This window comes from Paramacrobiotus metropolitanus, unplaced genomic scaffold (assembly GCF_019649055.1).
Source record: "Paramacrobiotus metropolitanus isolate TYO unplaced genomic scaffold, Prichtersi_v1.0 Parri_scaffold0000010, whole genome shotgun sequence".
Classification (NCBI taxonomy): domain Eukaryota; kingdom Metazoa; phylum Tardigrada; class Eutardigrada; order Parachela; family Macrobiotidae; genus Paramacrobiotus; species Paramacrobiotus metropolitanus.
Genome location: NW_026570230.1, coordinates 135923 through 158902, shown reverse-complemented (window position 1 = coordinate 158902; position 22980 = coordinate 135923). Strand labels below are relative to the sequence as shown.

Genomic DNA, 22980 nt, shown 5'->3' with positions numbered 1-22980 from the left:
AATGAAAACTGTGTAACGACTTCTACGACGTATACAGTGTATAGTTCCATTGGTATTTTAATTTCCAAGCTAAGCGACGAAGGACACCTCGACTGTCTTGCTACGGTTGTAATTAACATATAACATGACATCAGTAAACGTGGTAGATATAACTTTGCTGGTCATGGCCATAGCACTCCTGTTAGGATTGTTTGCGGCATTGTTTTTCTGCAAGTACTGCAACAAACGCACCGGGACATCGTCTGCATCCAGTGGCACTCCTGTTGGCAGCAACACACATGTTCAGTTCACCGCCACGGGATCCATCCCGATTTACATTCTTCCCGAGCGCAGTGCGGCGTTCCATCACGTTCACGATGCCGGATTAGACCGGTCGGTGCATCCGGTTCCGATCGACCAGCTTCTTATTCTGTGTCCATTCTCCTTCCGCTTCGAGAATAGCCTTTTGAAATACATTGGAGCCAAGCTGCCGTTGTCCTTATCCAGCGGAATGCATTCAATCTGCATATGCGGATGCGACTTAAGACGCGTAGCGGTTTCCATGAATACACAATCCATTTCGTTCTCTGCGAACATACGGCAGACAGCTGAACGGAACTTCTGCATCTCTTCCCAAACATCTTCATCCAATCATATTCATCAAAGTGCGAAACGGACATACATGTGTTGTATGATCCCGTGATCCCGAGCCAGGGCGACAGAGCTGGTGGTTGTCACAGATCCACCGTTACTGGTAGGCCGCCTACCAGTACTTTGTAGATTTTATATAATTAAATTACACCTGATTTTTTATCGAATCTCCGGGCCTCCTCGACAAATGAAACTGTTTAACTCAACGCCGTCAACCGGTCTATGTAATAAGTAAAGGAAAGGTAGGCCGCCTACCGGAAATTGTTCCAGTAAAAGTGTATACTACTACTAATAGTAATCACGTTTGTTGTTGTTAATAATAAAATCACTCGGTCTAGAGAATCATTATTGGTAGGCCGCCTACCAATAATTGTTTCAGCAATACCCACTTATGTATACTATCTGTATACCTTAATAAGAAATATAGCAGTTTGATTCAGTAAGAGTTTCTGATAGGTTGCCCGGTGTGCCCACAGAACGTTTTAATAATTTAAAGGATGAACTGCATCAACACTGAGCGCTACCGTAGGAAATGTACGGCATCTGTATATATATATATATATATATATATATATCAGTCGGAACGATGAATTTGTGCTGTATTGTAAATAATAATGGCTTTTTTGTACATGTAGAACTACTTGTTACAGATGCTGTTTACTGCATTGCAGACACGAATCATGCACACTTTATAGTCGGCGTTGGCACAATTGGGACCAGAGACTCGTTTTTTCACGGCCATCAGTCATTTGAACTGATTTCAGCGGCAAATGCATGCAGTATAGTGCTCATCTTGTGTTCGACAGATCCTCCGACATAAGTGATCCTGTTCCGGGTTGAAGTGTGTTTGGGGCAAATTCGCAGATGATTTTGTGTCTCCTCTGAGTATAAGCGATTTTTATTTTCACTTTGACATTGGTGAAAGATTTGGCCAGTTGCATGCGTTCCTGGAAGACATGTACAGATGCGATCGGATCCATTGGTGGCTGGCTACGACACGCGCAAAATTGACGCAGAATGGTTTGGCAGAGTTCTTTAGAAGAACGGAATCGTTTTCAGGTGCATTGGAAATCGATACAGCACGCCACTGGAATATTTTCGACCTTCTCCAACGACATCCCCGAATCAGTCATAATTTTGTTATATTTTGGATTTTTAACGCAGAAAGGGAAGACTTCCTGAGAACACACATTCTACCAGGTATTTACATTCTTATTATACAACTTAATGTATGTGACAAAAAGGTAAAATTTGTATGAGAAAAGTGTTAACATAGATGTTCCCATTTTGACTAGAACTATCATCCCGTGTGGATCTGCATTCCGTCCTGATACCGTTGAGCGCTAGTAGCGTCGATCAAAACAAATGGCTGTTTGTGAAACAAGGAGCGAACGGGGATGTGCAGTATTTCAGACGACAGCCTGTGGCATTGCATCAGTGGTTTACACAGAAATGCCAGGATTTTGCATATGTACGTAAATATTAAACCTAAACCATTCAACCTATATAACCGCATTGTACCAAATTGCAATGACATTTTCTTATACACTGTACATGTCGTTGTCTTATTGTAGAACTCATGTACGTATGCATTTATGGGCAATCGTATACTATAAGTTAGTGTGAAAGTATGCTCGACAAATTTTAGTTTAACTGCTACTGGTTTCCCGTTCGGTATCCTATCTGCGTGTTATAGATAACAAGTACATGCTATAAAGTAAATATTATTCTCATCAAGAGTTATTTCTATAGGAGTCATGTGCATGGGGTCAACTCTTTGTTGAGCGTCGCCTTACAATAAGTCTGTATCGGTTGACTTATCACACTGTACATATGGATTTTGCTCCAATCGGATGCACGACTCAGAACAGTAACCAGTCAAAAATTTCCCCTACCGGTCAGCAGAGTCGGAATGCGCAAGCGGCGATTCTACCGATAGTAGGAATGGATCCGGACACGTCCGTAACGGAGGAACGATACAAGTCTACTGCTGATAGCAGAGCGGTGTTGAAAATGTATTTCGAAGAAGTCATCGAACACGATGGTGACCAGGCGAATGACCAAAGTAAACTGGAATATCACACCAACATGACCGATTTTTACACTTGTTCCGATATTAACCCGGTCACGAGAGAGCGATTTCGCATCCACGCAGGAGTGTATCTGGTGACACATGCGACGGCCGGAACTATACTGCACGTAAGAGCATTAAGATTTTGTTGACATGTACATCTTCAATAATTCGTATGTTCTATAATTAATAGTGACACAAAAATGACACATATGCACAACATAAATTTTTACATTTTACACATTTATTCAAAAATATATTCCATTTATGGGTTTGATAATTGTTCTAGTTTGTCTTCCCATCCGCCTTACCGGAGGACCAGAAAGCAGCCATCAAAGCTATTTTTGATGATCCTCAGATTAATCGGTTCACGACTGTAGCGTTTGACGTGGAATGTCAAGAAAGTAACGTTCAGTATCGGGATGCTCTGTTACAGAATCATGCGCATCTTGCTGAACAGGAAAAGTTTTATTTTCGGTTAGTATTACATATCAATGGGAGAATGTAAAAATATAATTGTTTATGACAGTAGTTATTTAAAATGCGCGTCATAAACTTTCTTTAAATCAGAATACACCGGTTTAGCAATTAATGTACGTAATGTAGCGGTATTTTGTTAATATGAAAAAAATACATAACTAGAATTATAACATCATTTTAATCCGATGACAGTGTCAGCGAACATTCTGGAAAGGATACGGTTTTAATGTCGGATTCATGTCACGCGGTCACCACGATGCTGGCAAAATATGGGCATCTCCTGTACCAGCGCTTCACTGGTACAAGTGATACAGAGTGCCAACGCCTTGACCATGTCCAGCTCTGGACCGAGTTTTATAGTTTTTCGGCGATTGAACGCATTGGCAGCCTAGCAAACCAATTTGAAGGCGCGAAACTGAACCGGACGTTTCAGTATTCGCGTAATAACTGTCGACGCCGCTTTCGCCATCCCGCTGAATACTGTCAGTTGATCCTGAAACCCATCTTGATTGTAAGTGGTAAACGTCCAATTAAAAACACGTGTATAATAAAAGCAATTCCTATTCTGCCGCTTATACAGAACATTGCTGTGCATAATGAAGCAATTTCCCGTATCAACTGTACCAGTATGGGAGCATCAATCGATTTCGATCATGTAACCGGGCTGTGGAAACACAAATCGGTTCCTCAACATATTGCCGGCAACAGGGATCTTCCACTTCCCACATGTTATGATATTTTGCGTCCACAGCGGCCCGCGCAACGGGAAGGTAGAATCCAGACGGAAGTGCTGGAACGACCCCAGTTGAAGGACCGGGAATGCCAGACGGAAGTGCTGGAACAACCCCAGTTGAAGGACCGGGAAAGCCAGACGGAAGTGCTGGTCCAGAGTATTTACATTCCAGAAGAGATCCTGGACGCAACCTTAGCGGCTAACGCCTAGTATGTACGGACTATACATCGCCAGTTCTTAGACGGTTGTCGTTGATTATTCTACTGACGTCTTTTAGTAAGCCAACGGTATATGTTCGTGCAGTGAATACTTATCATCGATTTACATTGTTTAATTGGCAGAATTGTCTGATGTTCTCTGCAATTTGAGTTACTATTTTATTTTGGCGTCAATGGTCAATATAGTATTCACGATTTCATGTACTCGTATACGACGGACGATACGTAATCTGGCGGACCCGACTCTGTTCAGTTACTAACAATTTGAATATTTGTTTTATTTGTAAAATTAAAATTTGCTACATCCTGCAATTTTTTTAGCAGGCCAGCTCCCAATAATGATCGGTGATTTGATGAGAATACATGTGTTGCACGTATCCAATAACAGTAAACCGTAAACAGTTGTAACACCAAGATTAAACCATAATCAGTTATAATACCTTAGAACCTAAGAAACTACGAAAAAAATATTGTAACGGCAATGGCCGTCGATATGCAGCCGATCATTGATAGTTGGACAATGAATAAATCCAGTAGGCCGCCTACCGGAAACGATAAAAATATTCTGATTTGGGATCAATTTTTGTTGCATTATATGTACAATATTACAAGTTATATGACAACTTTATTATACATCACAGAATGGAAATGGTAGGCGGCCAACCTAAAAAGGAAATGAATGCATTTATTCGGCATTCAAATTCAGTTGCGCCCATTCCAATTCAGTTGCGCCCATTCCCACACAGCTACTCAATTCCAACTCAATTTCAGTATTTCACTGAAACGCGAAATACTACAATTGAGCCAGGGTAAGAAACCACTATTCCTCCGTCGTATCGGCCGCCGGAATCCCTGCCGTCTATACCCGCTGATCCCTCCTGACGCATGTCAACAGTAATCTCATGGATTTGTAAATAATATTATGTGCGGATAACCTTTTGGAGGGATGTTCCGGGAATCGAGATAATAGAAATGCGAATGCAGCAGCTTTCGTTATTGTGACGAAATACCTGCCTACATTTTGACCGGTGTATGATAATTATGGCGGGTACAGGAGCTGGGGTAACTACATTTAAACGATGGTTACCAGTTTTCGGACTGTAGACAACACAGGCGCATGGGTGTGTGATACATCACGTGTGCAATAATGGTCAGGAAATTCAGTAACTGCACTGTAAACGCATTATTATGGTGCAATTTTCGTATGCACCGATTAGCGCACACAAAGGTGTACAGTGTCTAATTGTACACCGGTTTAGGCCATTTAAAAATCTGTGATATTGTTGTTGTGAATTACCGCTTTATGATGCATGTACGATGAATTTCGTTAGAGATATGGCTGATTTGATTAATAATCACTCACGATCTGAGAACGGGCGCAAGTGTTTATATTTCGTCAAAAGCATTTACTATCAATAAATGTCAAAACGACTGAAATCTTGCAATAATGCTAACAAGTGTATATATTTGCTGAAAATCTGTAGAGAACAAAACCAATAGTAAATCTGTATAATAAAACTAGAAGTGAGTAGCCGCAAGAAACGTTTAGTCGTGTGCCAGCTGAAGCAGGAATACTCTTGCATTATATACATACAGATACTTTAACATATCACGTACACAAAAAATGACTGCAGTATTATGCAAAATCCGTCATACTAGCCGATTTATGAAAACTCCTTTGATTATCAGAAAGGTCAAGTGTCAGGGGAAAGCTGCAAAAGTTTGTCTTTTTGACAATGTCATATAGAAATCTGTGGACTACTTCGGCTGTGCCGGCCTGTCGTCGGCGCCCGATGGCCCGGATCCTTTCGGCCTCGGTACGGGAGGCCGGTTTGAAGACAAGGAAATGCTGGCCCTCTGGTCTTCCATCCTGGCTCCCTGAAATAACAAACGTGATGTGAATGCCAAGAAAACTTTATAAAGAGACGAATACAAAACACTAAAAACCACAACAGGAGCGGTATTGTGACTCCCGTCGAATTATTAACCAAAATTACGCCATATGCGCATACTGCATAAAAACTGCGCGCAATATTTGACCTGATCACAAGCAGTACTTGCCCGAAACGTGCTTGCAAACTTTGAGGTCACTCACCTATGTGATGGTATAAAATCTGGCTCTGCTATACACAGTATAATCGATATCAGTGTAAAGTGTTAGCATATAAAAAGCGAGTACTCTGTTATATAATTTGTGGTATATTTTTAGCTTTGGCTTTGAGTAGCTAATTTTTATTTTTGTTAAGTACCTGATGCTTCATCAGCATGTCAAAAAAGGAGTCAGGAAGCGCTTCGCGGTCAGTGCGAACGCGGTTGGCGGACGCCGGGGCATTGCAGTTGGCAGCCGTATTGTTGGCCGCCATTAACTCAGCTAGGAAGGAGTTTTCGGGAAGTCCAGACAATATTTTCTGGAATTCTTTCGCCGTCGGAGGATAATCCTGTATAATTATATGCTGCGTGGATACTGGCAGGGAGTAGGATCGTGCGGAAACAGGAGTTCTGGGAAGAGGAGGAGGGAGTTCCGCTCGTTGCTCATTCAGCCGTCGACTCTGAATGCCGGCGATATAGTCCATCAACTCTTCACGAGTCGTGGCGGATCGGCCTGTACTGCGCAATCCTAACCAAGAAACAAACACACATACAGAATTCAATCAATGCGTTTTTTTTCTTCCGTTATGATCTAATCAAATCCATTTTAAGAGCAATCACGCATGCAGTTTTTTAAGCCTATTGCAGCTAAAAGATGCCGTATGAAGTATTAATCACGCGGTCCAGTATATTTTAAACGCAGGTACAAATCTATCTTATATACAAAGTAGTTCAAGAAATTTATTGAGTAACTCAACAAATTGTGCTACAAAAGTGTACATATTTTATAAAGAATAACGGGTACCAGTACATTTCGATCATGGAATTTTCGGTGTACGTTGGACGTTTATTATTTTAAAGCATATTAGCTTAAAGCTTCTGCTTTGCTTAAAGTTCGTGTTAAGGGTTGCTTGAGTTGTGTTATTTTACAAGTTCAGAGGTTTGTTAACGTCAGATGGAAGACGAATTCTGCATTACCAAATCCTTGACAAATAAGGGATTAAGCAAACCGGATGTTGTAACTTGAAAGGAGCAGGCGAAAACAAAATGTGCAGATAATACCCAAAATTAGCATGGTCAAACACAACGATGGTTGTTGTGCTAAAACAAATAGAACCTTACGAAGTATGGACATTATCGATCCATAACTACGCACGATTACGATCCCGTAACAACAGTCCAATAAATAGGTGAGTATAAATTTATTTATGGAAAGCAATCAAACTTAAGTATGATATGTACTCGCATATAAATATACCAGCTAGACTTGTTACATACCTGTCTTAGCACTTCCATTTTTTATTTGCTGATTTTCTTTATTTTCTCGGAAAGAACAGCGCTGATCGTCCAGTCGATGACCTTGGGCACGGCTTAGGAAATCAAAAAATTCTTCGTCAAGCTGAAATTCCTGCACAAATAAAATCTTGTCACGAGCCTGGTGATCTTCTTCTGTCGTTGTGCTGAATAAATATTACATCTGGAGTCTGCTGTAGAATTACAATATTTATGATTTAATATTACACTTGACTGTTTCAATAGACTTATTTTTAGCTTATCAACTAAACAAAAAGCGCTACCTTCACTTTATTTTCAAGGTACCGTTCATACTTTCCAAATGGCTTAAATACTGCCATACTTAATAAAAAATGGCCACCGAATATTTGCTACCAAGGCTGTATGAAATGTTATTTTTGCACTATTTGTTGAGTGGACGACAAAAACCTTCTAAGGTGATTATACAATAAACACAAAACAGTCAATGAAAAATCTATCCATTGAAATTCACTCGTACGAATCTTAATCCTTATGACTAAATATCTTACTATCCCAGCGCAGCGTCAACCTTTGTGACGTTGATGCACGTATACATACGCAAATCGATTCGTTGCGTTTGATGGTTAACTCACAACCAACTGTGCAATTAAGTTTACGATAAAGACGCACGAAAAAAAAACAATGCTCAATAGCACCTAAATTAAATTCCAGCAAATTCTCTTGTTATTCATAGTAATTCAATTTTATTTATGTTAACGCCTGATTGAACCGAAAGTGACGCATTCCGTGCCACGGCCGGATCATATACCTGTAACGGTGCAATTGAGAAATGGCGTTTATTTTTGGCAGCACCAGGTTTAGGTGATGATGAATACGAAACCGGAGCAGCCGGAAACGACGGGGAACGTGCACGCGAACGGATTAGATCAGGAGAATTGGAAGGTAGATTGATGAGATTATTATCCCGATTATTATTAATGAAATCACCAGAAAGAGCTTCTGTACGGTGTGGATCGGTTGAGCGTTGAGGCTGATGATCATGAGATGCTAAGCCGCGCTGCAGCGCATCCATATGTTCCATGGATATACGGCGGATACGGGCAACCAGACTCTCCTCAATGTTGCCGCCATCTACAAGAAAGATCACCCTGCAATGGCATCCTCAGAGAAGTGCAGTAGATCGGCACAAACATGTTTCCGCTCAGTCACAACAACAGATTTACTCCGCGGCAGCCAAGAGAGCGCGCGCTATGATTGAATAAAGAACACTGGCGACATAGATTGATATATATACGCAAGTGCGCGCTCACATATATACATATATATACGTGTATGCATATATATGAATATTTTTCTTCCCCTGTGCGCAAGACGCAGCTAGTTATGAAAGTGTGGGAGTATGGTGGAATACAAAGACGTTCTCGTATGGCTGACGATTAGGACTGGGAGATAGAATGGATTTTTATTGCCTGCTGTTAAGGAAGAGGAAGAGACCGTGAGCGCGCGGCGCGCGCAACTCCCTGTCAGCCTGACACTGTGACATTGTGGTGGATATGTTGTATGTACAGTGATTAGCATAAGGAACATACCTTCAATAGATCCACCGGAAGTAGCTGCAGGCTGCGGTTGGGCGTAAGCGATCAGATGGTTCTGCGCTGACTTATATCCCGCCGAATCGCCAATCTGCAACAAAGGAATTATTGGCGTAGCAATATTACACATGTCATGGCAAATTGCATTTGTGTCAGAAACAACTGGCTTCTTTAGATCAATTAGCTCCCTTATACGCTGGTAATACCATGCACCGCTGCTAGCGGCCAAAGAGATTAGGAGAGCAATTTCTGGTTTTTGTATGAGCTATAGGCGCCTTATTCTGTACAGCACATCTGCGTATACATATCCGTCAACACTGAAATGGATTTAGAGCTATACGGCTGCAGATGATGGAAAACTTCCATAACGAAATTCAACTCTCATTTACTGCTAATACCCGTTACGTTTATGCCAATTTGTTTTCGTTATGTCAATGCAGAAAAAATCTTGGATACGGAATACGGAGTACACATGAGTGGTTGTTTAATTCTCCACTAATCTTAGCGCAAATTATATAATAAAATTTTGTTAGGACCGGATGACCTTAAGCGTAGCAGGCTGGTTTGCATTTAATTCTTCATTCAGGCGATTTAATAGCTGTATTTCGTCATTTGGTCCGAATGCAAGTTATAAGGAAAGACTGCAAATTTCGTTAAAATTAATATATGTTAGCCCACACAGGAAGACAAACAAACCGATACAGCCAGACACGTATTCATTCCAGTGAATCAAATAGCCATCCCACGTTATGTACATAGTGAAGTTGATGCACTTGTCGGGCGTGCCGAGAACAACCCGTTACATATGCCCGCCAGCACGAGAGGAAGCAATCGATTCTTCCTCGTTTATCAGCCGGAACTCATAAAGGCTCCTACTCCCAAAATGTCCTATCGACGGCTCGTATATGTACGCCTAGTCAACGGGCTGAGAACGATGTCATTAAACAAATGGATCATCATTGTTCTCAGTGCGCATGCTGCAGCCGGCTCAGCGGACGGATGCGCGAGCCAGATAAGAAAACCGAGCGCTAGCAAGGCATCCTTGTATAAGTATTTATTTAACCGTAACTTATGCTCGTATTAAATATTTTCATGGAATATAAGTATAATAAATACGGAGTATAACAAACATGTAAATATACGGAAGTAACCAAACTGAGGTTGTAAAATCATTGTACTGTACGGCTAGGTTATCCGCAATACGATTTTCTTACAATACATATTATTATACTATTATTACACTTGCGAATTTAGGTATAGATAGCTTATTAAACTGAATCGCCGGATTTCGCTAGTTAAATTTTTCAAGATTTCTGATAGTTCAGATTTATCAGTAATATTATTTATACGCGGGTATTATACTTAGTCACTGCTGTAGGCACATGTACAGAGTACGAGTACTACTAGTTGTGTAGATCTGCAGTAGTTGTGTGTGATTGCGGGCATACACATACAGATATAACTTGTAAACCTCGTCCTACTTCAATAAAAGCGAATTCATTTACTATTTTGTTGGAAGCAACAACAGACCAAGTTTTTATTACTGCTGCTAATATATTTAAAGTTTTTCTCGGATCTTAGTAAACGTGTAAGATCAATTTTTCAAAATCAGGCTCTTATACCCTTTGCTTTCTTGTGCAGTAAAAAATTAATTTGCGGATGGGCCGATGCTCTGACAACGTGTGCTTCAGTGCATTTAATTACGTGCGTGCCACTAATACCGTATCTGCATGCACCGCAGGTCTGCGGGGCATAATTTCATGCTACAAAAACCCTTTTTCTAATGCGGATTGCTGCACGCTATGTGGCGAGTTGGGAACTGGGAAATATTTACCTTTTAGCCTTACAATTAGTTTAACGATATCCTAGACGGTCCAGCAATTTCCTGGCGCTTTAATAAGCTGCTATTAGCCTGTCACATAAGCTCTGCGACTGATATGCTATACGATGACAGAATCCAGGAAGTGCACGTTTCGTCTAAGCTATCCTGATCCCAACTGATCTGCTATAAGGACGTTTACTTCACAGGCTGTATGTGTGTGTACTGTGTAGACATTCTGACTGTTTGTGGCGTTTCGATTCCAGATATTGATTGGCCAGCTGTATGATTTACTGCGTACATCAGCGGTGAAAAAAATATCTAAATGATAGCAACATCATTCATAATTGGCCCATAGACAAATGGCTTGCCAAATCATCCAACACATTAATTTCCCGTTATATCCAGTAGGAAACAATGAGAATGTATGCTTGAGGTGGAATTATATAAAATAATCGGTTAACAATCATGAAACATTTAAAATAAGGAATCACTAGCGTCCAGCAAAGTAAAACATTAAATATCTGTTTATAGTAAAACAAAAAAAACGGCTGTTATCAAACAATACTGTAATAAGAGAAGTACAAAATAGAGAACAGAGGCTATATTCACGGGGCATTTGTATTACTGCCGACAGGTGCCGCTTATGCCTGTTTTACGACATAAGAATTGGCGCCTCGGAAAGACAAAACAACGAAATTGTTTTACCGTGTACACTGTACACTTATATATAATATAATGTGGACGCGATCACTTGCAACTTGTATAACAAAGAAATCTGAATCTAGTATATGCAAACCCGGATATATTATGGTACTCGAAAATTTAATCGAAAAACTGAAATAGTTCTAGCTGTATCAAAATGGTTTGTTAATTTAACTCTGTGGAATGGTTGTTATGATAGTGACTGTTGCTGTGTCTTAAGCCGAAAATGATATCCTACGCATGCTGCTATAATTATGACCTGCACAGCATACATATGTAAACATTTTTTTGCCAGCAAGTACGACCCTAACTGTGACAATTCCCGATTCAACGAAACCTTAAAATGTATTTAGCGTAAACCACTCGGAATTTTCATACATGGATTCTCATGCCGGCGCTCAAAATTCGTCCAACAAAAGGGTAAAAAATAATTCCCCAATCGATATGTGGAGCAATTCATATGTAGGGTAAAGTGCGTGTTCATAAACCCATGCAACGGCCTTCGTACTTATGTATAAGCGCATACATATATGTGCGCATGCGTCAAAGTTTCCCAGCCAATTAGTATTCACAGTTCTGACAAAGTGCTTTGCTTGTCAAATATCCTCCGCATGATGATGACTAGGGAGAACCACAACTGGCTATTGTACCCGGCGCGTGTGTGCAGGCCGGTGGGTCGGGATGATGAAAAAAATATTGTTAGCTATATAAATTCATTCATATTGACTTGTGCGCTTATGGAACAACACTTGAACACTTGATTTTTGCAGCGAGTAATAACGGAAAGGATAACTGCACAGCAGCCCCGGTCTATGCTCGATGGTTGAAGAGGATTCAAGCAATTTACGACGGGAATTCACTAGGAAAACAACCATTCTACGTGCCGGAACCGATCGAAATCTAGCCGAATGAGCAGAAATTAACAATCAAATACACACGACTCAAAAGCTTTTCTAGGAAGCCGATTCACCGGCAAAACATAATGATGCCCTTTACCGATTGTAATATTTCAATTTATTTTATGTTTTTATGCTAGGCTGTAACGGCTACCATTATCATAACTCACATAAGTCGATTATAGAAAAAGCGATTTGTGTTGCTCATCGATATCTACTATCAGCGAGCAACCACAATGCATACTGGATTATTTTGCAGTTAACTAGGGAAGGGACTCGGCTAACCGCAAGAGCAAATGCGAACCTCCGCAGCTGTTAATGCAATTTCATGCTTCGTTAATTCCTGTGAAACATGGGAAAAAATGCGTCAGAAATTCGCATATTATGCACGCAAATCGCATTTGGTTAGCTCGTTACACATTTATTGATCCTGCTCGTCAACCATGGACAGAATCTGTTGTCCGCCATATGCTTAACCGCGATTGAGGTTAGCCGAAGAATTTTGTTCGAGAAAACAAATGATAAATTTTATCTTTACTCTACAGATTATTGCAGTACTATATTTTAAATACCGGGAAATTGCGGCAGTGCTCTCGCTACTACTAGGTACCACAAATTACTGTATTAATGTGCGACAGGGAAATATATAGAGCGGTGGTATATTAATTACAGAAACTGCAGTAATTTTATCAAAATAGAAACCAGTAATCTACCTATAATGCGGATGGCGTTTCCGAGCTCAACGATCCCGAGACGTTTCCACGTCGGCGGATAAGGCGAACGATTACAGTATCCGGGGCTATTATTACATAAACACTATACGTCCACAGATTTCAACAGCGCGCCTGTCGATCGGATACACACACACACACGCTCACGCATCTATGTATTAACCAAAGAAGCCCGCTATCTAATTGCAGGCGGCGGGTTATGGAATATGTGTTTTCTTCCCAGTAAAGAGATATGTTAGGCTCAGTTGTACATTTTCCCGGCGCGGTACGCACACATACACAGTGAATCACATATATACGTTTGGGTTGGGGTTTTGTGCGCGCGCACCAAACAGCAAATTGAGGTTGGGTGGGTGGCCGCTGCTACTGCTGCATATATATGCATTGTGCTGTGTATGTCAGTGCGATCTTCGTTCATCGATCCATATCCGCATCCGATCTGTTCCGGTTAAGCAGGGGGAATACCGTGCATATATGTGTGTATATATACGCCTTAGCCGCCGCCGCTACAGTGCCACAACACCAAGTGTCGCACCAACTGTTGTACATGATCTCCAACAGCAGCCGGCGCCACAAAGTGCCTACGCAGATGGATCTCGTGTTTCGTCCTCTGCCGCTCGCGCACACACTGCCAGGGCACACAAGTAGCCTCGTGTCGAGCGCGCCAACAACAGACGGGGAAGGAAAAAAAAAATTGCGGCCGCGCGCGCCGTGTGCCGCGCGTTAAGGGACCGAGTGCCGGCAGTCACCCGTGAAGTGAGAAAAAACATCCGGGGTATATATATACTTAGAAGAAATCCAGCCGAAAAGAAAAAGCATTAGTCGACCGAATTTACTGAGACTGCGCATATATGCCGGCTTGGTTACTGAGGGATGCTCTAATTGCGAGCTAAGCACAGTGCATGTAACCGGGATCCACTTAAGCGACCGGAAGAAGTCGAGGAGGAGTTCGTTAAACCTAGCACGAGCGTTAATTCTGCTCATTAACACAACGGGGCTGTTGCTTAAGATTTACAATAACAAATCCTCGCGATCCTTTCTCGGCATTCGGAACTAACAAATGTAAACTGATCGACTTGCAGATGCAAATGAGGAACGCACTACCATAAGCGTAACAATTTTCATAAGATATCAGTGCGAGATCGGAGAACTCTTACGAGTAAAACATTAAATAGCGCACAGATTTCATTCAGTAGCTGTATTAAAAGGTTTGTGCATAGGCACGCACAATACGAGTCAGGTCAAACATTATTTATAAGGGACATTGTGCTACAACAACATTGAAATGTATAAATGACCCGCAATTTTCAGAAGCTTATAATAAATAGCTTAAAAGAGACAACACGTGACAGAAAACCATGACGGCTCTGTCGAAGTGAAACAATGCGCCCATCGTTAAACGTAACGTAGACAAGGGAGCTTCACGTGAACTTCGTTAGTTCCTTAATTGCTGCTTGCCGTTTGCTATTGTTTTTACTCAGTTAATAACAGTTGGTCAGTCCCAGATTACTCCGTTTCCATATGTTTTCCTATCTCAGTATCAATATTTATGAGACAATAGCCATCAAAACAACGGAAAGGGCGTTCGCGAGAATGTCACATGAATCCTGGAATTATTTATTAATACACTTGTTACGAGTATATGCATAACGCGAGATCGCAACGATCTCGTAGCACGCCATGGCTGTTCTTGGGCATTAAGTAAAAATAAAATACAACTGCTGTACTGTACGAGACATTACTGTATGCATAACTGTGCTAAGACGCATTAACCTCACTGGAAATTGTACTAACTAACGTAATGTACTAACTAATTGTATTGTACTCCTTTTGCAATAATAATAATTATCACTTTTTACCGGTGCGTGCGTGAGTGGGCACGAAAACCGTACCAATAGCGCTATCAGTGTGTACTTTTATTAAATTTAATGCTATGATAGTGCGTGATTTCGGATAAGTACAAGTATGACAATAAGTTTTTGTTTAAATAATATAATATTGTACTTCGAGCGGTGACTGTCAGTCTGTCACAATTGAAAAAAACAGAATTAGAAAAACTGCTTGTAATTCCGGTTAACGCAGCGTAGTTCTGACTTGGGCGCGAAACTGGACTACTTGGTGTACCAGTGTGACGGGCAGTGTCCAGCTGAAAAAGTCATTTAGATGCTGTGTCGATGGAATGTATTGTATATCTCGATGATGGAGAATAGTGTACTATATAGTGTATTCGTAGTGCATAAGAAGGGGAATATGCGTAAGAAACACGTAGATCTTTCATATGCACTACGGTATACCTATTCGATTGTAGAACAGCGGTTGTGAGTTTCTGTTTAGTATATTTATTTGAGTTTGATGCGGCGTAATAATTAAACAGCAAATCGTTTTTTTTCCGCCCGTCCACCCTTTTTGGTGTGGAGGGGGACTGTTTTAGCAAGGACGACGGAGGCGGTTGCGCCTGTGAGCTGTGTTGGGGTGCTATTGTGGTTCGGGTGCCTTTATCCAATGCCCAGATTTAATAAAATTAATTAGTACGTACACCTGATACGCCGGTGGTTGTTGTTGCCGCAGACCATGCTAATAACTATTTAAGCTATTATTTACTAGACTGCCGCGAAATAAAAAAAAAACGTTTCAGGGACAATGCTCAGACTGCAAATCGTTTCGAAAACTGGAATGCAATAACGCCAAACTCTTTAGTGTCTTTCCTATCTGAACTATAGAGCACTTGCTACACAGTTTTAAGCAATTGAATTTACCGATACTAATATTGCGGTAATATTTAAAATATGCTATTCAAAATATGCTATTAAATACGTGCAATTAACGGAAATGTTGCAGGTCCCAGTCCTGTCCGCATTGTAATTTGATTTTTAGAAGTATTAGTGCTCCACCGATGGCGATAAAGTTTTACCCTATGGTTGCTACAAACAATACATAGCTGATAAAACGTGAGATTGTTAATAAAACAGCTACTATTGGACATTAGTGCGGTAATCACACGTGCGCCACAATGGCAATATTTGACTGCACAAACTGCCATCATACATCAAAGTATAAATCAGCTATAAACAAATGAAAGTTAAATAAGTTTTTGATGGAACCGTATAATTAAAAAATTTTCCCCCTGAATCGCTCTGTTAATATGTAGGTTGTTCTGTATTTTCGTAATTACCGGCAAACCAAATGTCTTCCCTCGCGCGCACTGTACATATATCGTACCAAAGGGTACGTACGCGTGTATTGTACAGTTCTTTGCGCTACACGCTATGTTGAAGATGGAAGGATAAAGCTGGATTACTCAAACTGTGGACCTAGTTTCTAAGGACAGGCAAAAAACTGGGGAAAGTACCTCTTTGGATATTTTTAGGTGCTCTTTGGCGTACTTGATGGCTTTGTCCATGTCACCCAGCGCCGCATAGGCTGCCCCCAGCGAACAACAGGCCCGGCCTTCTCCGACGATATCCATCAATTCCCGGGCCAGAAACAGATGGCGCTGGTAGTAATTGACCGCCGTTTTGTAATCCTGCATTAGGGCGTAGGAGTTGGCTAAATTATAGCAGGTCTGCGCTTCCAAATTCTGCTCCCGAACCGTGTCAACAAGCGCCAGCGATTTCCTGAAAGTGACGTTTTTCTTGCCGGGATTTTATGTAAAGAGCGGTAGAAACGTTTTCATGGTAAATAGCAACAACACTCCTAATTGAATGCAATCATAACATTACGGAGAAAATTTAGTGTCCTTACAGATAACATTCGGTGGCGGTGGAGTACTGGCCCAGGAAGATATGACAGTTGCCCAAATTGGTGTAGGCTCGGCGCTCCGCTTGCACGTCCCGGCTTTGCCGGGCCAAGGTTAACCTCTGAAAGCATCCACTTCGAGGTTAAACGACCCTTTTTTCCATTATTTTGTTTTCATCAAGCAGAAATTTTATTCATCACACGTGTCATAAAGCAGTCGCTGTAAATTATCGGCATCGAATAGCTGCTCCACTTGTACTGGAATGTGAAGTTATGAGCGAAGACTATGTAATTATTTAACATGCACTCGGTAAGAAAATATTTATTATAATTTTATCATTTAAAAATTAAAGACTACGGCTTTATAGAGTTGTGGTTATTTAAAGTGTGGGCTATTTTCCTGCCTTTGGGTAACCACTCTTCTAAAACATTAAGGGAGTTTGCACGCTGTATATACGGCTTATATACAAAGCATTAAATAAGTACGTACTGGAGTAAGTATTTGTACATTAGTATTTATTGTACTACAATTTGATTCTTTTGTACATGTTTTCTGGTTGTTCATTCTACATGTCACATAACACTTTCTGTTGACATTGCGTTTGTTCGTTACAGTACTTTTTTCACTGCATAAATGCATATGATAAATCACAGTTTTTATATATTAAGCTTTTCAAGTAATTTTGCTGGATTGGTTCATGTTGAGAATATTATCGCGGAAAGGAGAATATATATATCCGATAAAGGCAGAAGTACAAGTCTAAGTATTGCACTAAAACCGACGTTTTCGACACGTAAATAAATAATAAATCTGAAAATAACTTCGTATATGTAGTTGATTTACAGCAGTAACAAAATTTAATATACCCTTATGTGGTGACAATTCTTAAATTTACGCTCTGAAGCAGTGTTTTGCATTAGATATTGTACCTCTTGATGGTAAAGCACCGCTCGCGAAAAGTCTCCCATAATGTAATACAAGTTTCCTAAATTGCCGCACACTCGTCCCTGTGCCCCAATATCATGCATTTCCTTGACCATCACATAGCTTTCCCTAAAAACAAACCATCGCATAGTTCAGCAGATATATCACCTAGATTTTTGAAAGGAGACAGCCGGCCAGTTGAAAAGAGGTCGGGTGACGCGGATCACGCACAGGTAGTAGTCGGCGGAAGCCGTTAAGTTTTTCACAGCGTCTTCCGGCAACTCCTGCCGTTCCAGCAGGCCCCCTAGGCTGATTTTGCATTTCCCCTTGGCGTGCAGAATGTTGGCCAAATTGTACAGGGCGCGACTTGTTGCTCGCGGCTGAAAATAGAAACAAAAGGAAGCCGCTAAGTGACCTTGTCGAATACACAATTAACAAAGCACTCCCTGTTTTCAAATTTTAAAACTAAAATTTACAAGTAAACTTACATCAGCACGGAGTTTGCGGTATAACTCCAGTTGCCTTTCCGCACAAGCTGTCAAATACAGAAAACATAGCATGTGGACACTGTTATCGTTGGCGAGTTGTACATATAAATCGTTCAGTACATTTAATGATGTATTTAGATAAATTGTGCGGATGCGGTACCTATGGCCTCGTCGAACTGTCCTAAGGATTTCAAAGTCGTTGCAATGTTTCCGCTTGCCCGGGCTTCACTTTTCTCGTCGTTTAATGATCTGTAAATCAGTTTTCATTACGCATGTCAAGAAGTCATTCAAGTTGTGAATACAGCACAATAACCCATACAATAATCCAGCAAAGACATTTTGAACGAAATAGACTATTTCAGTCTATAAATACGGTACGTACAACGCATGCACAGCGTGTTCATGATCAGCAGTAAATACATACAATTAACGAAAAACCTTTTTAGTCAAGGGTAACCAAATTAAAGCTTCTGAATACTGCATCACGTAAGAATCTTAATAATGGTTTTTGGTATTATTTGGAAAGAATTTCTGTCACTATAAGAATTAAATACATATTATTATTAGCAGCTGGAATTTAAAATGCTGCGATTTACATATAGTTTTACCTTTCTGGGCAACTGGCAACGTAACGTAGTATTATACCCTAACGCCAATCAAAAGCGGATCGTAGCAAGAAGATAAAAAAATAGTATTGCAATATGGTTGAAAGATAAACAATGCTGTTGAAATTCGCTACTTATAAGAAAAATTCGTGGTCTTTAGTATTTTACAGATCCGAAATACAGTAATCCGGTCATGCATGGTAAATACTGTTTAAAATCTTTCAGACAAAGCCCCATTTTTAAAAAGATGTTATAAGTTATAAATTTATATCGTTAATTTATAAGCTGTCATCGTAGATATTGATACACGACCAGATTTTCTCTGAAAGACTGTGCCCTTAAATGAGGCAAATCTCCTAAATATTAACAAATAATTATACAGGCTATATAAATACGAACCTTGCTAACGCCAAATCCCGACTATGGTACTCCAGTGCATTATCGAACTCCTCAAGATAAAAGTAAGCATTGCCAAGCTGGATAAAGATAGCGCTTAGCACGGATGCATCTTCCGTACCGGCATCGGCAGCCTGGATGAAGGTGTCAATGCCTTTGCGTAAATCCCCAGCTCGGCACAATCTCTCTCCTTCTAATGCCAGCTTCAGGCATAATTCCGGCTGTTTTTTCCCAACCAGCTCGGTCATCCCTAGATCCGCCTGGCAATGTATTTTCAGATTAAATTGGCAATATTATCAAAGCTGAATGGGCACTACGCACCAGCCCCTGAATTACAAAGCAAAACACTATAGAAATGTTATGGCAACACTTTGGCGGTGCACGCACCAATCGGCCAAATAATTGATCAGTGATGAACAGGAAGAACGGTTACTTGGATCATCTATCGTGATTTTTATCCAAATATCCTAAGAGCACAACTTCCTTCTTCTGCCGGTCTCCCGCCGTATTGTCTCCAGTGCATGGTACGTATGTACATATATGTATTCTCATGACACTGATTCGATTTGATCTGCGCTTCTGGTCCCTTCGTATTTAATTTGTTCCGAAAAAATAGGGAAGTTTTGAGTAAACCAGGGAGAGAGGCATAACATCAAAAGGACCATGTGCTAACTGAATTGAAGTGGGTGTGGAAATGGAAATTTACAGTGCAACCATGGCAGACTGTAGTACGCGGGGATCTTGTACCCCAGTAACTGTGCTGCCGATTGACAGTGTCGTCATTGATCGGCATTCAAAGAACATAATGACGCTTAAGTGCAGTGACAACTTGGTATAATTATAACATTTCTTCCAAATAATGATGATTATATTATTACCGGACAAAAAATAGTATTTCAAAGTTCAGTCACTCGCTGATCATAAGCTTGCTTATTATAAAGATATATGCGCAGGCGATGAAATTGTAATTACCTTAAAAAAATTTAATCGACACCGCAAAGCATATAATAGTTGCAATAAACGTGCGCTTCTTGAACACAAGAAGAGACACTTTTATACGGTAATGCAAAGCATTTATAAACCTTTTACCGGCAGTTATTGCAAGTAAGTATTGATGCGCCAAAGATGTGGGATTGCTGCGCCGGCAGTTGATGCCTGCGACAGCGAGTTGGTCAAACTGAAAGCAACGGTTAACAGAGCGGATGAACCACTTCCGGCAAGATGGAACACAATTACTTCTGTCCTTTGCTGTCAAGACGTTGATCCAGAAATAACGGCTATGTCGGGAAAACGGCAGCCTAGTGCGCCGATGTAGTGTGTATTCAAATTAACAGTCTTTATTATCCCAAGCGCCTCTCCATGGGCCTCCGCAGTACTTTGCTCTTCTCCATCAGATAGTAGAGCGGAGCTGCTGTTATGACGAAAAGTGCCGATAACGGGATCGGCACTCAATAGGCCGTAAATGTTACTTGACTTAAGAAAAGAATTTTTATTTTGTTCCCATTGGTAGTTGCGATGGAATGTTTTGTTAGCAGAATGCTTTACCTTAACAATGCGCACATCACGACAGTATCTAATTCACTTGTATACGTTTGCGCATGTAATTGTGACATTGATCTCTGGGATGGAGCGTTCCATCCTCATTGTCAGTCAGATGGAACCAAAGTTTTTTGGCACGAAAATATAAATGCCGATACTGTAAACCTTCCGCTAGGTATAAAGGGAAGCGGATGGTAAAATTGTAATTCAAGATACATTAACAGTTTACCTATATCGTATGAACTTGTAAATTTTGAACTTGAAAATTTTGTAATAGTTTGGTAATAACAATTTCAAATTATCTATGTTATTTGGCCTAAATTCTACTTAAACGTTTTGACTGGTTTCGCTTCTTTGCTTTTTGTAACAAAACATTTACAATGCTTCCACTTGAAGTTTTTGCACGATTAAAGAGATAGCAAGTAATACGTATACGGTTTCTTACCTGTAGCTAATCTAATACAAATAATTACAATATCATGCACCGGCGAGTATCGATAGGCCTGTCCAGCTAATGGCGATTATTATAAGGCGCTATGGCGGTAATTCACCAGGATACCGGTAATGCACACCCAAAGTGTAACATAAGTAAGTACAATACAGATATATATGGGAAAAAGTTCAGCATCATTTCAGAGTTGCGCGATTACCTAGCGTTCAAAAATTGATATAGAAAACGTTTAATAAACTTTTGCCATTGAAAAATGCTAGTTTCAGGTAATATGAATAAAATTAGCGCATATAATCTTAGCTGGTGCGCAACTGACGCACGATAAATTAAAACAAATATTAGGACACATCAAAGTCATTGTTGCTCGTTGAGCCGGTTACGTATTCATTAAAAATACGTCACCTATCCTTTTAAAGTATCTTATTGTACCACTAAGATCTAGATCAGCATGAATTACGGCATTCGAAGAAGAAATCTTTCTCATGCGTCCGAGAACCGAAATGACGAGCGCTGGTGAGTGTCAGTGTTTAGATTCTGAACCGTATACGTACGCATCTATTGTAATTGCTGACCAAATCTCACGCTCCTACGCGAAACGGATGATTTCAGCAAACCGTTCTAGCCGAAAATTGTGCACCCATAATTAAGTCAGAATGGCTTCCGTTTAAAGGGAATATGGGATTTTATGAAATCGGACATAGCTGAAGAAGATTTGTTGGCGCCTTGAGCCATCGTAACCAAAAGTTACACAATTCACCATGCTCATCATACAATACTGCCATGATGAAATAAATAGCACGAATAAAGAATGTACCCGTATACATAATTATTTGTACTCGTAAGACAGACGTTATATCTATATATGTCACGATTAGTCACTTTTCCGTGGCAAAACCACTCATCCGTGCTTTTGTGTATATAAGAACCAAAACTTCACTTTGTCGATGTTGATTTTCGGCTGGGTTGACGACTTCCTTTATATAAAATTGTAAAAAAGAACCACATTAAAAGTAAAAATGTACTGAGAATGATAGCAGAGAACGTGTGCGTCGTTTTACTAGCTATAATTTAGCTAAAAGAGAATTTAGCCAAACATAATAATAATTGTATTATATTAAAACTTTTGGAGCAAATAATGGATTGGACTGCTGATACTAAAAGGCCCTTCGACAACATAATCCGGATTTCGTTCGAAAGCAGAAATATGGATGTTCATATATTTGTCTGACACTACTCGTAGCCAGCTGCAGAATTCCGATAATTTTTTTGCAGATTGAAAAATTTTGCTGAAATATTGTACAGTATTTAGAAGCGACCATCAGTGTAAGTGCTATGTTTTTTTCGAACTGTATAACCAATGAGAATTTCAAAACGTTTACAGGCAAAAAAATAAGTAGAGTTGAGAACGGCACTGATGGCAAAACAGAAGTAACCGATGCTGAAAGTAGCTGACTAATTGTAAAATGGTTCTATAACAATTAAGGTTAATAAAAGCAGATCTGCTTAATGAACCAGAAACACTGGTAAATACCACGCGGTATTTTGGTTTTTTGTCTTCTCTTTATTCATTGCGAGTGTCGCTCATACATGTTTTGTAATACTG

General features: G+C 40.3%; 2 protein-coding genes across 5 annotated transcripts; one reads left to right on the top strand and one right to left on the bottom strand.

The window, feature by feature from the left end:
* The first annotated feature begins 22 nt into the window (after window positions 1–22).
* LOC129583288 (uncharacterized) lies at window positions 23–4463 on the top strand. 3 transcript variants are annotated; one of them, XM_055475042.1, is made up of 8 exons: window positions 23–872; window positions 1087–1164; window positions 1302–1830; window positions 1926–2101; window positions 2383–2829; window positions 2991–3178; window positions 3374–3692; window positions 3762–4463. In XM_055475042.1, exons 3-8 carry the CDS (start codon window positions 1587–1589, stop codon window positions 4122–4124), a joined length of 1737 nt encoding a protein of 578 aa, XP_055331017.1. In that variant the 5' UTR covers window positions 23–872; window positions 1087–1164; window positions 1302–1586; the 3' UTR covers window positions 4125–4463. The 3 variants fall into 3 exon arrangements, with proteins under 3 accessions (XP_055331017.1, XP_055331015.1, XP_055331016.1); XM_055475040.1 differs by lacking the exon at window positions 1087–1164 and having other exon boundaries at window positions 23–733; XM_055475041.1 differs by lacking the exon at window positions 1087–1164.
* A 1047-nt stretch (window positions 4464–5510) lies between these two features.
* LOC129583211 (G-protein-signaling modulator 2-like) lies at window positions 5511–20036 on the bottom strand. Of its 2 annotated transcripts, none has more exons than XM_055474906.1 (13): window positions 19709–20036; window positions 19391–19647; window positions 18547–18635; window positions 18387–18433; window positions 18130–18278; window positions 17904–18027; window positions 16980–17095; window positions 16588–16852; window positions 9085–9178; window positions 8304–8626; window positions 7499–7628; window positions 6382–6749; window positions 5511–6010 (listed from the first exon to the last, which is right to left on the bottom strand). In XM_055474906.1, the coding sequence occupies exons 2-13, from the start codon at window positions 19633–19635 to the stop codon at window positions 5891–5893; spliced, it is 2070 nt and encodes a 689-aa protein (XP_055330881.1). In that variant the 5' UTR covers window positions 19636–19647; window positions 19709–20036; the 3' UTR covers window positions 5511–5890. The 2 variants fall into 2 exon arrangements, with proteins under 2 accessions (XP_055330881.1, XP_055330882.1); XM_055474907.1 differs by lacking the exon at window positions 19709–20036 and having other exon boundaries at window positions 19391–19440; window positions 19509–19556.
* Between the last annotated feature and the right edge of the window lie 2944 nt (window positions 20037–22980).